The 14,833-nt window shown below is 41.7% G+C and overlaps 3 protein-coding genes across 4 annotated transcripts in view; 1 reads left to right on the plus strand and 2 right to left on the minus strand.

The window, feature by feature from the left end:
- calu (calumenin) overlaps nucleotides 1–2,202 on the minus strand; it is an 8,672-nt gene extending 6,470 nt beyond the window's left edge. The window contains exon 1 of one of the 2 annotated variants that reach the window (XM_015387742.1): nucleotides 2,052–2,202. In XM_015387742.1, coding sequence (XP_015243228.1) covers nucleotides 2,052–2,119 — 68 coding nt within the window. In that variant the 5' untranslated portion in view covers nucleotides 2,120–2,202. Of the gene's footprint in view, nucleotides 1–1,552; nucleotides 1,938–2,051 lie in introns of those variants that run through there. The other variant, XM_015387743.1, reaches the window with a different exon arrangement.
- A 4,263-nt stretch (nucleotides 2,203–6,465) lies between these two features.
- LOC107092983 (protein SCO2 homolog, mitochondrial-like) lies at nucleotides 6,466–8,304 on the plus strand. The gene is made up of 2 exons (XM_015387745.1): nucleotides 6,466–6,589; nucleotides 7,389–8,304. Exon 2 carries the CDS (start codon nucleotides 7,398–7,400, stop codon nucleotides 8,160–8,162), a length of 765 nt encoding a protein of 254 aa, XP_015243231.1. The 5' UTR covers nucleotides 6,466–6,589; nucleotides 7,389–7,397; the 3' UTR covers nucleotides 8,163–8,304.
- A 7-nt stretch (nucleotides 8,305–8,311) lies between these two features.
- Nucleotides 8,312–14,833, minus strand: part of ncaph2 (non-SMC condensin II complex subunit H2) — a 12,421-nt gene continuing 5,899 nt past the window's right edge. Inside the window, exons 15-26 of the mRNA XM_015387734.1 lie at nucleotides 14,527–14,703; nucleotides 14,374–14,472; nucleotides 13,836–13,899; nucleotides 13,665–13,766; nucleotides 13,550–13,594; nucleotides 13,407–13,477; nucleotides 12,196–12,289; nucleotides 10,235–10,327; nucleotides 10,101–10,150; nucleotides 9,917–10,018; nucleotides 9,691–9,840; nucleotides 8,312–8,513 (exon numbers count right to left, since the gene is read on the minus strand). Of these exons, the coding sequence (XP_015243220.1) occupies nucleotides 8,391–8,513; nucleotides 9,691–9,840; nucleotides 9,917–10,018; nucleotides 10,101–10,150; nucleotides 10,235–10,327; nucleotides 12,196–12,289; nucleotides 13,407–13,477; nucleotides 13,550–13,594; nucleotides 13,665–13,766; nucleotides 13,836–13,899; nucleotides 14,374–14,472; nucleotides 14,527–14,703 (1,170 nt within the window). The 3' untranslated portion in view covers nucleotides 8,312–8,390. The remainder of the gene's footprint in view (nucleotides 8,514–9,690; nucleotides 9,841–9,916; nucleotides 10,019–10,100; nucleotides 10,151–10,234; nucleotides 10,328–12,195; nucleotides 12,290–13,406; nucleotides 13,478–13,549; nucleotides 13,595–13,664; nucleotides 13,767–13,835; nucleotides 13,900–14,373; nucleotides 14,473–14,526; nucleotides 14,704–14,833) is intronic.

Genomic DNA, 14,833 nt, shown 5'->3' on the forward strand with positions numbered 1-14,833 from the left:
TGTACTATTCCTTTAAAGGTCCTGTCATATTTAATGGAGTTTGGGTGAAAGATGGGTTCAGTTTCTAGAATAGGCCTCCGGAACCGACAGGAAGAAGCAGCAGAAGAGTTTAGGACTCTACATTCCCTCTGGATTGGTTAACATCCTCCTCAAGCACAAAGACCGTTTAGTGTCAGAAGATAACTTTACATCAGAGACCAGAAGATCTCATGTGGCAGTACCTTAAGCTCCGTATTATGCTCCCCAAACTAAGATCTCAATGAACATCAGTTACCATAGCGATGCAGATGACATCCAGCTGCACAGCACCATGTAACAATGTGACTATGGACCCATTCCAGTTCTGGATAAATGCAGAGAAGAAATCAACACAATCAAAATCAAACTGAAGTAATAGTTTTTGGAGCAAAGGAAGAGCATTTAAACGGGAGCATCCAGCTTCAGCTAATCCAGCAGCAATAGGGCTCTAAATCTGGGTGCAGTGATGGACTCAGACCTGAACCTTCAGAGGCTAACAGAGACAGGAACAAGGTAGGTTTTCCATCACCTGAAGAAAGTCTTTAGGATTAAAGGACTGATGTTGAAAACAACTTCCTGCTTCGTTCTTTAGTAGAATTGATCCCCATAGCTGTGTCTTTACAGGTCTCCCTAAAAAGTGGATCAGACAGCTGCAGAAGTTCCAGAACGCTGCTGCCTGCATCCTCACTAGAACTAAGAAAGTGGAGAACATCAGCCCAGTTCTAAAGTCCTTCTGAGTCTCAGAGAGCAGGATTTAAAATCCTTCCGTTAGATTAGAAATCACTGAATGGCTCCAAAGTACATTATAGAATGATTGGCAGTGGATCGACAGCCAGACCTCTCAGGTCTACTGGATCAGATCTACTCTGCAGAACCAGAACCAAACACAGACAAGCAGAATTTAGTTCTTATTCTCCAATGATCTGGAATACATTTCCAGAAAACAGGAACAAAAAACAAAAACAAAAAAATCCCTGAAACCCTCAGTTGCTTTAAGATTTAACATTTTAGAGGCCTTTCACACAGATATCCAAACATAATGGGTTTTCGGGCAAACTTTTGTCATAATCATTTAATCCTCATATAATCCTTTTATTTTCAATGTTTTAATTGTATTCCCTTTGTTTTTTTCCCTCTATTCCTCTTATTTCCCCTTGTTTCCTTATGTACATCTTTTTAAAGGAGGAGTTTGCCAGAAAAGAAAAAAAAGAAATTCACAAATATTAAAATTTTTAATCAGTGAAGCAAAGATGTTTATTTACTTGTACAGCAGAGACAGACTGCAGGAGGGACCTTAACTTGATGCCGCGGCTCTGTGGAAGTGAAACTTCACAGAGCCACACAGTTTATTGAGCATTTTATTCAGTTGTGGGATTTTAACAAAATTCTTTGTACAGCTCCTTATTTAATAAAATTTAGCTGACACTTGTTTTTGCACTTGTTTATATGTTTTGAATTGTGTAAATAAAGTTATGCTAAGTGTCAGAAATTTAAATAGTCTCTCTACTGAAATGATCTATAGAAATAAACTTACTTTGACAATGTCCAGTGGAAGACTTCAGGAAAAGAATGGAATCATAGCAGATTATTCTGTCAGAGGAAGCCATCAAGGTCAGACTGAACTCTTTAGGAAGAACAAGGAATTAAAGTTGGAGGAAAATTATTTCCACTGAGCGCCACTGAGTCATGACTGACTGAAACATCTGGAGGAGCATCCTGATCCAACCCATATGATCAGGTTCCTTCTCCTCCAAGGCGGTGGGGGCTCTCCTACTTCTGACCCCATAAAGATAAACTCTCTCCAGAGGCACTTTCCTCCAGCATCCAGGATCAGTTTTCTAATGTGACTGATTTATGCCTAAATGTTAGAACCCGTATGATGGGTGAATCTTTCTCTTTTTCTTCTTCTTGCAATAAAATCTGAACTTGACTCCATGTTTCTGGAAGTTAAGCTCTGCTTCATGGAGAGAATCTGCTCCTTCAGAACCAAACCAAAATGATTAAAGATTCCCTCCACAGAAGGAGGGACTCACCTGTCTGTGCAGCTTCTCCTGCTCATCTGGCTCACCTCTGCTTCTGATCCTCCAAACATCTCAAACATCTGTCCGACTCCCAGCCAATCACAGCCCGCCCACAGCTGCACCTCTCATCCGATTGGTCCACATCAAAGATTGAAAGATGAGGAGTAGGGGGGAGGGAGGAGCTGCCACGTCCTCAGAGGAGAAGGAAACAGTCTGGCTGCAGGAGTCTGGATTCTCAGAAGGAAACAGAAATGTTTATTTTAGCTGGAGAGAGAAGATCCACAGCAGGTCCAAATATGGCCGACCTTCTGCAGCAAGAACAGAGTTCCTTCTGCAAAAAGAACCCAGAGAACATGTTAGATGTTCTCAAGTCCGGATCACTGAGTCCACCATGCTTTTAAATCAGAACCAGATCAGCCATTTGTAACCAAACTGTTTAACTCTGATTAAAATGTCAACCCTGTTCCCTATGAACAGCAGTCCTTAGTTATAATACTGTGATCATGTTCTGAATCTGATCGGGTTGGGTTAAGTTAATCAAAATGTTTATGGAACAGACTCAGTCTTCTGGCATACCCTCACAGATTCTTAGACATGTCAAATTAAGGTGTAGCTTCTAGTCCACTAAGATCTGGTTGAGGATCTCATTGCTTCACAAAAGCAGCTCCATGTTTGTTCTTCAACTTCAAATGGGTCTTTGGCACTAGTGGCTTGTTTATTTTGTACAGCTGGCTGACAGAAAGGGGTATTAGAGGGGGAGAGACATGCGGCAAAGGATCTCGGCCGCGTCGAGGACTAAGGCCTCCTTACATGGGTACACGGGCGCTAACAAACCAGAGCACACCCATTAGCCAGAACTTTCAGTTTGTAGGTGAGAGTTTTTACGGATAATGTGTTATTATATAATATGCAGATGATATGCTATTATTCATCATTCTAGAGCCACAGTAGTAGCAGAGCTAAAGTTTTATTATTGGGGAAAGTGTTTTTGTTTCTTGTCCAGGCAGGAAATACTTCCTTCTGGTGATAGAAAGTTGATTTGGTAACTTTGTTAAGTTTTCTACAAGCTTCCTCGCTTATTCTGTGGTCTTCAACTTAATGGAGTCTAGCAGATGCTGATCTATTCCTCACATTAGGACCAAAACAGTTTGATCCAGAACCAGAGATTCTGACCAATCTGCTCATTAATATCTGAACAAACTGACCCAGTAAGCACACAGGATAAGGGTCATGCAGTGACAAGGAGATGTAAAGAATGTCTTCAGCATATAATTGAAGGAGAGGCATTAGTCCTCTATAATCTAATCCTGGAAGATCATAAAGATGTGAAACAAGAGTGACCTAAGAACTAAGCCTTGAGGAACTCCACGTTTTATTTTGATCTGCCCAAATGTATCATAATCAGTGTTGTTTTCATCAACGAGGATGACAAGATTATTTTGTTGTAGCTCCTTTTTTTTCATGACGATAACGACAACTGAAGAGATAAACATGGATCTTTTTTGACGAAAACTTGAGCGTTATGGGTGTGAGTTTTACTTAACGAGACGAGACTAAATAAAAACTAGCAGGTAGTCGGTCAGATGTTCAAAATGCAACAGCGTGCCGTAATCTGCTAAGAGGTATCAGCCATGCTGCTGGGTCCTGTTTGAACACGCAGCCCACCTGCCATGCAGCGGTGCTCATTCTGCATGAGCACAGATGGATCATGGCAGCAGCGGCGGGGTGAAAATAATCCAGAATGGTTCAGGGGTCTGACAGAACACCGGTGCTGCAAGCTGAACTCCAACTAACTCTTCTCTTCCAGCTGTGCTTATGCAGAAATGCATCTTTGCGTTCACGTAGCTCAGTCTGCGCTTCACGCTCCACTCTAATGGTTCTCTGTCAGCAGTATGGCTCTTCCTGCTCTCGTTACTTAATAAACTATATGTGGCTGATCATCCGCTGCACATTGTAAAAAATCCTTTTGTCTACCTATCAACATTTTATTTCTTCCAGCTCACATAAAATGCCAGACATTCCTTAAATTCTACCAAATTGAATCTCTAAATTATATCCAAACCATATATTTCTTAACATACTGTTTGTTCCATTTTGGATAAAGTGCCAGATGAAAAGCTACATAGAATATTTCTCTCATTGTTCTCATTTCTATCTATTTGAATATGATGTAAATGTTTCCTTGCATTGTCATTAAAACATTTTCTGTTTCCTTTAAATATTTTTCAAATTTTAGTGAACATATTCATTCAATTTAGGTCTGGATGCCATGACATTACAAGACAATTATCTAGGTTCTCTCTGGATTTTTCATATCAAAACCCTGTGAATTTAAATCTACTTTGACCCCTGAGAAGCAGTAACCAAGGGGTGAATTGAAGAAATAAAGCCAAAAATTGTCAAAGCAGAAAAAATAATGTTTTTGTTCTTTACTTATTTGGAGTAATGAAGAGTTTCTTGATCTGTGTATGATGCACATAGAATTCATAGTAGATCAGGAAGTCTTTGCTGTGGGATGAAAACCTTGTATGTCTAAAACCATTCCTTTATTGTACATTTTGTTAGCTTGTCTGTCTGCTATATTAACCAATATGATATGTTGAACTAGATCTGCTATTTTCACAGCTTTTATGAGACGGTTTTGTATAAAGTAGGGCATAAATTCATAAAAAAATTTAGTCTGTAAATCAAAGTTTTCTTCCCAGCAGCAACGATGAACTGGGTCACCTGTGGTCGGCCTCAGCAGATGGCCGCTCACACTGAGCCTGCTGGAGGTTTCTTCCTGTTAAAATGGAGTTTTTTCTCTCCACTTTCGTTACAAGCGTGCTTAGTGTGAGGAATTGCCTTCGAGTCAATGATTCAATGCAATCAACAAATTTTCCTTAGATAGAAAACTTTGAATCTATCTGACTGGATGATCTGGTGAACTGTAAAGTGCCTTGAGGTGACATGTGTTGTAAATTGGCGCTATAAATAAACTGAACTAAAACTAGACTTTTTAGTTTTGAGTCCACTAAAACTGACTAAAACTATCACATATCATAATGACTAAAATGTGACTAAGACTAATAATAGTTTTCGTCCTGATGGCTGTCAAAAACAATACTAATTATAACCAAATGATACAAAGTAATCCCTGTTTACCAAATAAGATCTTAAGCTGTTTAGTCCATAACCAGAACAGTTCAGCAGCAACAGACAGAAATGATTTCTAACCTCTGGTGGGAAACAAATATGGCCAACAGTTGGAATCTTGGTTCTAAACCGTTTCCGTCAAAGATCCATAACTGACTTTGCCAAACCCATTTAGATGCTGCAGTGGTTCTGGAGACAAGACATCAATTGAATTCAGTTTTTTTATACTCTTTAAAAAGAAAATAGAAATGTTTGTCCTTTCCAGGAGCGATTCTAGGATTCACCATTTCCTATCTGAGACTTTTGTGTTTTGTCTTCTTGGACGGGCTGTACCAAAACTTACCTGGCTTTTCCTCACCTTACACCTTGCTCCTCTCCTTCCCCTTGTAAACCTCTCCCTCTTTGGACCGGCAATCCTAAAATGGATTATATTTAACAAGGTAAATATATGCAGTTGTGTTTGAACATTTGGACACACTGCCAAAGAGAAAAGGATAAATTCACAAAAGTAATTCTAATAACAAGAAACTGAAAAAATATATAAAAATAAAAGCATGCAAAATTATGATTTGATAGATTGAAATATTGATTTTGAAATGTGATTTTAAAAATAAGGATTTAAAAATGGTCCCAGACACATCAGAGCCCCTTGCTCCTGAACATTTCACCAACAAACCTGATTACAGTGATTCCCTAAGAGTGTTGCTAAATATTTTAGTTTAGGAGCTCCATCGTGCTGGTTTACCTGCTTTTTTGTTTGTTTATTATTAATATTTCTGTTAAACCATAATTGAAAATTAATGGCACGATTTTCATTGATTTCTTATTTCACTGGCATATATTTGTGTACACACACACAGATTTATATATATATTTATATGCAATTACTGTATAGTTTTTAGACTATATTAAGTATGTTTTTGTTTTACCTTTTATATTTAAAAAGCGCAAAAAAACAAAAACATACATATTTTAGGGGTGCTTTGATTCAATTTAAAGGTGCTTCAGCACCCCCAAAAAGGTCTTAAAACGCCTATGGTCCTTTCCCTAATCCAAATATTTAATTGGTTTGACCTTAACACTTCAATAATAACATAAGAAAAACACAACTTCGTTTCCACTGTAATTTCTTTATCTCTTTTTTTTTTTAATCGCTTCGTCAGAATTGACTTATCGTGAAATTGATTTTTGTTTTGTTTTTTAATGTAAAAAGTTTTAAAAGGGCTGATTTTTTGAGATTTTCACCCGATTCTGAACCTTTTATGGTGCGTGTTTCACTTTTAAACTGGCCAATCAGCAGCAGGCGGTCCGTCCCTGTTTCTGGTCCGGGTGGAACACGCAGTAGTGTGTATCAGCTAGATGTGTGAGTGACAGCTAAGGTTGGTGGTTCTGGATTGCCCAGGGGCTGCAGGCAGGTGAGTTCGGGTCGGAACCATTAGTGATTAGAGCCTTTTAAAAGTACTTAGTTTAGGAGGCTAACTGTAAACCACAAGACTTTAGTAGCTCAATGCTAACCGTTAGCTGTTATTTTTGCTCCATTTCTACTATAACTCTCCTGTCAGCCCGGGTGAGTGTCTGGTTATATGAATGCTGGAATCATTTGAGTGAAAAATAATCTGGTTTTGGATTGAAAGTATTTTAAAGGTCAATTACAACACAGCCGGCTCCAGCAGTACTGATGTTTGACCGCTAGGGGTACTAAGGAAGCTCCCGCTACGGTCGCCATATTGGTCAGGTCAAATGCTCCCCCTAATGAATATTTGTAACCAATTCCAGTCATTCCAATAATACGAAGGAGTACTAGGGCCAGGCTAGAGAATTTTAAATTTATTTGAACATAAATTTGTGACGAGAATAAAGTCGTATTATTACTCAACATTATTCATTTTAGGGAAGACAGTGCTTCCTGTAAGAGTTGTCATAAAATACAACTTTATTCTGTAATTTACGACTTTATTCTCGAAATAGAAAGAAAAATCTCCTGCCTAGCCCTAATACTCCATCGTACAATAAAGCAACAATTCTTATTAAACCGTTTTTTTTATTATTTTATACGTCAAAATGTTTTAGCTACATTGACTCAGCCCAGTTAACCAATCGGTTATTTACAGGAGACCTTTGATCATCTATTGGTCGTGTCCTGGTGAAGTGAACGCTATCAAAGCATTTGCTCCGTCGCTTGTTTAACCTGGAAGTGTCGGTTTTTCTCTGCAGTGGTCGATCATGTTGGGAATGAGGATCTTCAAAGATCTCCGCGCAGGAGGTGGATCCCTGCTGCGTCTCCGGAGGTCAGTCCAGTCTCAGACCCGGTTCTACTGCCAGGCGCCAGGCTCTTCGTCGTCCTCTCAGGCCAGGCTGAAGCTGCGGACCCGGTTGGGGGTCACGCTGCTGTTTGGAGGAGGTCTGCTGGGTGTGTGGTGGTATGTGGACTCTGAGAAGCAGCAGAGACTCCGACAGCAGCGCGTGGAGCAGCTTAGGAAGGTGGCGCTGGGTCAGGGGACGTTCAGCCTGCTGGACCACACGGGCCGGCGCCGGACCAAGGAGGATTTCCTGGGCAGTTGGGTCCTGATGTACTTCGGCTTCACGCACTGTCCCGACATCTGTCCGGACGAGCTGGACAAGCTCAGCGCCGTGGTTTCTGCTCTGGACCGGGACCCCTCCCTGCCAGCCGTCCAGCCGCTCTTCATCACAGTGGACCCGGAGAGGGACGACGTGGCGGCGCTGGCCCGCTACGTCAAAGACTTTCACCCCCGCCTGATCGGGCTGACCGGCACCCCGGAGGAGGTGACGCACGCGGGCCGGGACTACAGGGTGTACGCCAGCCCTGGACCCAAAGATGAGGACGGGGACTACATTGTGGACCACACCATCCTGATCTACCTGGTGAGTCCGGACGGACTGTTCCTGGATTACTACAACAGGATGAAGAAGCAGGAGCAGATTGTGGAGAGCATCAGGAACCACATCCAGAACTATGTCAGACTGTAGACAGAACCGCACGTCGCGGTGGACGGGTTCTGCTGCCTCCTATGGTGACTTTGTTTCTTCAAACATGTTTACTGTGAGAATTTAAATAAAAGAACTGGACTCCTTGATCTTTGGGTTTGTGGATTAAAAGGGTTTTCCAGGAGAACAGATGTACGAAATAAAGTGAATATTTTATTGGAATTATGAAAAGAGAAAGAAGGGGTTCTGTTAAAGTTGGATGGCGCCGTCTCACAGCCCAGACAGGGTGTGGAAGCGGTCCGTGGCTCTCTGGGTGCTGAGCAGGGTCAGGGCCATGGTGTCCACGCCCTCCAGACCCACGGTGCTGTCGATCTCCACCGTGTAGTCGTTGGCCTGCAGAGGGCGACAAACACAGTTTGGATCAGAACCTCAGCCATGAAGTTTCCCCCAATAAACATCTAAATTCAACGAATATTTCATCTTCTTTGCTTGAGAGCATGTTCTGTTAGAAATTAGGGCAGGGCGATATGAAGAAAATCTAATATCACGACATATATTTGGGCTATAAAACGCAAAAAAAAAACCAAAACATTTCATGTCTGTTAGATGAGGATCTTATTAAAAAATAATCAGGGTTTTTTTCCACAGAGAATTAAATATCTATAGAGAGCGGATTCTACACCTCAGTTGACAGGATATGAGATTTATTTGTTTTTAGTTAAACATGAACGACATGTGGATCACTTTTATTTATTTTTACAGTACGTGAAGAACTACTGAAATTATTTTCAGATTACTGATAGATTCATTAATTATAATCCATTACTTTAAATAAAATTTAACACTGAAATAAAATGAGGTTTTTATGCATCCATGTTATACAGTAAATTTTTGAATAAGAAAAAAAATATATATTGTTTTATCTATTAAAAACAAGAATATCTTTCCATTTTTAAATCTAAAGTGTCTTTTTAAGTAGAAAACAATAATCTGAGCCTAGTGGCAAGCTCTGAAGTCATTTATGGGACTGATAGCTGCTAATAACAGCCATGCGTGAGCATGCGTATTATGAAGGGTATGTTGAGCTGACAGAACACTGTATGTTGCTCAGCTGAAACATCAGCGGTCGCCATATTTTGTTTGCCGGATGCTGTAGTGCCGCAACACTCTCAGGGAATCACTGCAATGAGGTGTTTTCTTAAATATTCATTCAGATTTCTGCTCCTGTTGATGGTTTGCTGGTGACGCGCAGAAAATAATCCTGTTTGGAGGAGGGTTTATGTTGCTTTCAAAGTGTGTGGGAAAATTAAAACTCAATGATATAGATGCAGACGGCTTAATTTCATTTTCGAATTTGTACTTGAAGGCTGCAAGAGTCATTTTAACTATCGTGCGTGGGAAAAATGGAGATATATGGAGTATATTCGATATATCCCCTATTAGAAACTCCCAAATGAGTATTTTAATAAGAGTTTTCATAGAGCCTGCAGGGTCCAGGAAGGAAAGCCCCAAAACATCACAGACCGGACCTATTTCTGCTCCGGATCAGGCTGCGGCACCAGAGGCTTACCAGCTGCAGTGAAGCCAGCATGTACTTGCAGGCCTCCATGTTGTCCAAACCACTAACGATGGAAGCGAACAACCGCCGCCGGCCGACGTCGCCGAGCTCTCTGACGATCCGCTCGCCGTAGTCGTGGATGTCAAACGGGGGGCGTTCCTCCTAAAAAGCAAACAGGATGGGTGAGATGCAGGTGAAGACTGGGAACGCCGGGCGGTTCTCCCAGCCCCGCTCCCACCTGCAGCGCCAGCTCAGGCCGGATCTTTTCCTCCCACTCCTTGACTCTGCGGGATAGAGCCGTCTCCTGGGCGTAGCCCTGACTGTTGACCACCATCTGCTCCTGAAGGCAGCACAGAGAACAGAATCAGTCCCGTTCAGAGGGCCGATCCGGTCTGGATTCACCGATGCTGCTGATCACTTACAACCCGGAGCATCACCAAGTCTTCGTACGTCAGATTGTCCTTCTGAGCCTCTGTAGACAAACAAAAGGAAAACATCCCTGAGGAACGCCTCTCTTCTTCCGTTCACTTGCATTGGATCTGATCGAGGGTTTTACCTGCAGGGCTGAAGTCTGGAGCTCCGGCAAACTCTGCAGGAATGTCATCAGGAAACCCATCAGGTTCCATGTCTGAGTCGTCGTTGTCGGCACCTAAAGGAGGAGCGTACAGACCCGTTAACACGGATCAGCAAACTTTCCATAGGGTCAGCGAATGCATCATAGTTTGGACATGAAGGTGCAGACTTCACAGGCATAAAAAACAGACCTGCTCACTTTGTTCACCATTAACCCGGAATGGAAGGCGAAGGTACAGAGATCCACTTAGCTTCCATAGACATGCATTTATAACCCATTTTCTTGTTCCAGTGAGAACGCAGCTTTATTTTTAAAGGAAAAGTTCGATCATATTCAGAATTCAAACTTCTGAAAGTACTTTAAGTAAGAAATTATTCCATCCTGTTCAATAAATGATCAGTGTTTTAAATTCAGAGTAATTTTCATTTGAATGTGCTTTACTGGAGGCATCCATGTTAGTCAAAGAACACTACTGCCACCTACTGGTTAGTGACGTCACAGTGCGGTATCGGCTGTTGATCAAGTCCCAGTGCTGTATCTGGTGTTTGTCACAACGCGCTATTATCCAAGTCATCTTGAAAACATTCTTCTTCCAAATGTTGGCTACATATTACGTGTTTTTTCTCTGGCCAGAAGTTCGATGGTAAATCCTCCCTCTTAACGTTGGCGTTCCAACGATGAACCCGTCCATGGAGGATCAGGAATCAGAAAGGTGAAATAACTCTTTTTTTTTCACTATAGCTCTGGTGAATTTCAATGGTGAAGTCCTCTGGAAATCTTCAATAATTGTTGTTGATTGCAGATGTGTCTAGTAGTTCCCATTGATTTTGCTTGTAAAGCGGGGAGAATGGCGCTAGGCTTACTGCACCGTGACGTCACTGCTGGAAGATGGCAGGAGGGAGGGGCTACTATATTTGGGTAAAAATGGCCGCTCCCAGACTCAGTGATCGCAAAGAAAATTATTAAAAATTTTTTTACAGATTAACACTAAATTCATTAAATTATCGCGAACGTATTAGTTTTAGGTATAGATAATGATCCATTGATTATTCCTTGCTACTGGACTTTTCCTTTAAATGACCCCCAGAAGGTGAAACATAACCAGTTCTGAACATTCCTCCTAAATAAAAACTTCTCAACAGAAAATCGTTTTCCTTTTTTCTTTAATTGAACCCGTTGTCATCAGGCCGCTGTAGGAACCAGATCTGCTGGGGTCCTGCTTCATGCCAGTGACGTAACGCTAAATGATTGGCTGAATGTTGCCACATGATGTAAAACATAGCAGTTATCCAGACAACAATAATAACATCACACAGCGGTCTGTTAGCGTGTCTAATGATCGATGAAGTTTTACCTGATCGATACAAAAATGAAAAAAATCTTTTCATGGTGAACAAAGTAACTGTTAGACCATAATATAAGGGGGCAGATCTGGTTAGCGCTGTGGCTAGCTGTGCTCAGTAGCTAACAGGTTAGCCTCTTTTAACTCAGTTAGTTAGCCACTTTAAGCTACACTACTTTAACTTTGAATCAACAACAACTGTAAAAAGAAAAAAAAAATGAACAGAGACCTTTTTTTCACCTTGTTAAATAAAGATTAGTTTTAGAACGCAGACTGACGATTGTTTTCTACTTTCGGCTACTTTAGATCGCAGATGAAATGTAAAATAATAGCAAATATAGGGAATAATATGTTGAGACTCCAAAAAAGATTTGATCCTTAAGAAACGGGTGTCTACAGATTGTCTGAGTGGAGTTGCCATATGTTGACGTCAGGTCTGCAGATCTGGTACCGACACGGCAGTTCAACATCTCCACGCCGTGATGCATTCGCTGAACCTCAGAAAAATGAGCTCCTGGCTCTTTGTTTTCTTTCAAACAGCAGAAACATGAGGCTGAGCTGATAGTTCCAACTGAAGATAACCTTTGGAAATGAAACTTACCCAGCAACTCGGCACATCTGAAGTCCTCCACAGGCTCCGCCTCCTCTGGCTGCAGGAAGGTCCTCTTCAGCTCCTTTTCCGACGTTCCCAACCCCTTTAACCGCCCCAATTAAAAACAGAGAAAACATCATCAGAAATAATGCAACAGTTTCAAACATCCAATCCTTTGATGAACTAATTCACTCTTTCAAAATAAAAGCTCTGATGTTCTCCTGGCTGAAAACGCAGTTTGACACGAGGACCAAAATGTTCAAACTATTGATTCATCTGTCAATCATTTTTTAATTAATCTATTAATAATTTGAAAGCAAAAGAGACTTCGAATAGAATGAAACAGAGTGAAACTAAAACATTTCCACTTGTGGAGTTCTGCAGCGGTCTGCAACCTTTCATATCCGAAGAGCCGTTTTTCTCAGAGACCGACCAAGTAAAAGTTGTTTAGAGCCGCAAAATGTAACATGACTTTTAAAAAAAACAACTTTTTTTTCAATTTTTTAAGTCTTGTATAAGAAATTAGTTGCCATCTTAATCAATTGACAATTCATGCATTTTTATCTTTAAAAATAATATTAAAACACATAATTTCCAAGCTACTTTAAAGAAAAATGTCTCTTAAAACAGATTTCTGGTTCTTTTAATCTTATTTTTTCCTGTCTTACAAAAAAACACTAAAGCTGTTAATACTGGTATTTATCATAGTACATTATTTAGCTCTTCATATTCATTTTAGCCGCTATTAAGGGTCGCTGGAGGGGGTCCAAAGTGGCTCGGACTGCAGATTGCAGCATATTGACAGATGAAAAAGGTTTATTTATCTTAATTGCAAGATGTTTATATATATATTTTGCAATCTTTGTATAATTAATGGGTCCCTCTGTCAGTTAAAGCCATGTTTTACAGTCTGTATACTCCAATTATTGATTAATCGATTATTAAATTAGTTGAGGATTATGTCAATAATCGATTAATAACGATTAATTTTTTCAGAACCATCTCCAGCGGTGCCGTTCCGCTGGTCCAAGTCTCACATTTAAAATCTAGAAAGTGGATCCTGGAACCAGTCCAAACCAGAACAGGTCCGACTGTCCAGTGGAACCAGATCCATGACCAGCAGCAGCAGCTTCGTTCCAAAGGAAAACGTCCCCAGCAGGAAACGGTTGCTTTAGTTTGGACCCACTTTACTGGAGGCTTCCCGGTTTGGGTGGACTCACCACTCGCCTGCAGATCCTCCTCTGTCTCCTCACTTTGTCCTTGATGGTGCTCTGGTAGATGTAGTTGAGGTCTGAAACATCACAAAGCTTCAGTTAGCAGCTCTATGCTTCCTGTCAGCGTTTCAGTGATGGTTCTGTGGTACCTAGGAACGTGGGTCCGACCTTCAGCTTCACCACAGGTTGATTGACTGGAACAGACGCACACAGCAATGAGACGGAGGAATCATTCAGTACAGTGAAGCAGCAGCTGGAACTCACAGGCTCCTCTGAACCAGCTCCTGAAGTCCTGCAGGGGCGCCGCTCGCTTCCTCTTCCTCTTCCCTCCATCATCGAGGCCGTCGGGAACTTTGTAGTACTTTCCTGGAGAGGAGGCAGAACGCCTTCAGAGCTGCAGGCAAACAGGAAGTGACCTGCAGCAGCGACGCTCACCTGCTCTTAAGGGCTCGTCTGCTTTCAGGACAGAGTAGGGATCATGGAGACTCCAGGCGTCCTCCTGAAACAGAACAGGACTGGAACTCTCAATCTACTAGTGGTTCCTAGAATTTCTAAAAGTAGAAAGTACAAACTTTCCTTATATAGATGTTCGAGATCGGCCTGTTTTTCAGAGTAGTCGTTTCTCTGACTGTGTTTAAAGCCGGGTATACACTGTACGTGTTTTGTGAATGGCGCTATATGAATAAACTGAATAGAATTTCTACACCAACAGCTTACTCTGTTTGCAGTCTAGTGTGATTAAATGATATAATTTATATATGTTGTATAAGTATTTTTTTTATACTTGGGTTTTGCTCCATTTGTTTGTAAATAAAGGGCTTTAAGAACGGAGCTGCAGTGGAACTAAAGCTCCAGTTAGTGGATGCGTTGGCAGAGCACCGCCAGCAGATGGTGACAGCGTTCACCACTGATTCCTAACATGATGGTGGGTTTTTATAGGCAGAGTAGATAAGTGGACCCTTTGTTTACGTACAGCAGCTGGGATCATCTCCTCTGTCTGCTTCTCCACATTCCGTCTCTCCCGGATCATCCGGCCGTCACTAGGAGCCTGAAACAGAACCTGGTTAGTAAGCTGGGAAACCCGCAGCAGGTTAGACAGCAGGAGGATTTAGATGGGTCTAAGTACTGAGGTCTGTTGGCGCTCCACATGTTCCTCTGGTTCTTGTTCCATGTCCTCGACAGGAAGGAAGTTCTCCGCAGCGTCGGCTGCGCCGTCGTCGTCTTGATCGAAGGCGGCCGGAGCTTCAGCTGCAGGAGGGAGGAAGCATGGCGTCATTAAACTGGCAGCGGAGTCCTCCAACCACTAGGAGAAACCCAGACACAGCAGGGCGCAAAATACCAGAGGAAGGGTCCAGTTTAACCAGTTCTCACTGAGATCCAGACCGGTTACAGCTTCTGAATGGTTGTGTTCGAATTTAAGAGATGCATCCTCC

Source organism: Cyprinodon variegatus, unplaced genomic scaffold, assembly GCF_000732505.1.
Source record: "Cyprinodon variegatus isolate N-32 unplaced genomic scaffold, C_variegatus-1.0 Scaffold402, whole genome shotgun sequence".
Classification (NCBI taxonomy): Eukaryota; Metazoa; Chordata; class Actinopteri; order Cyprinodontiformes; family Cyprinodontidae; genus Cyprinodon; species Cyprinodon variegatus.

Coding starts and splice junctions, on each gene's coding strand:
- LOC107092983 (XM_015387745.1), top strand. CDS start 7,398: ATGTTGGGAATGAGGATCTTCAAAGATCTCCGCGCAGGAGGTGGATCC.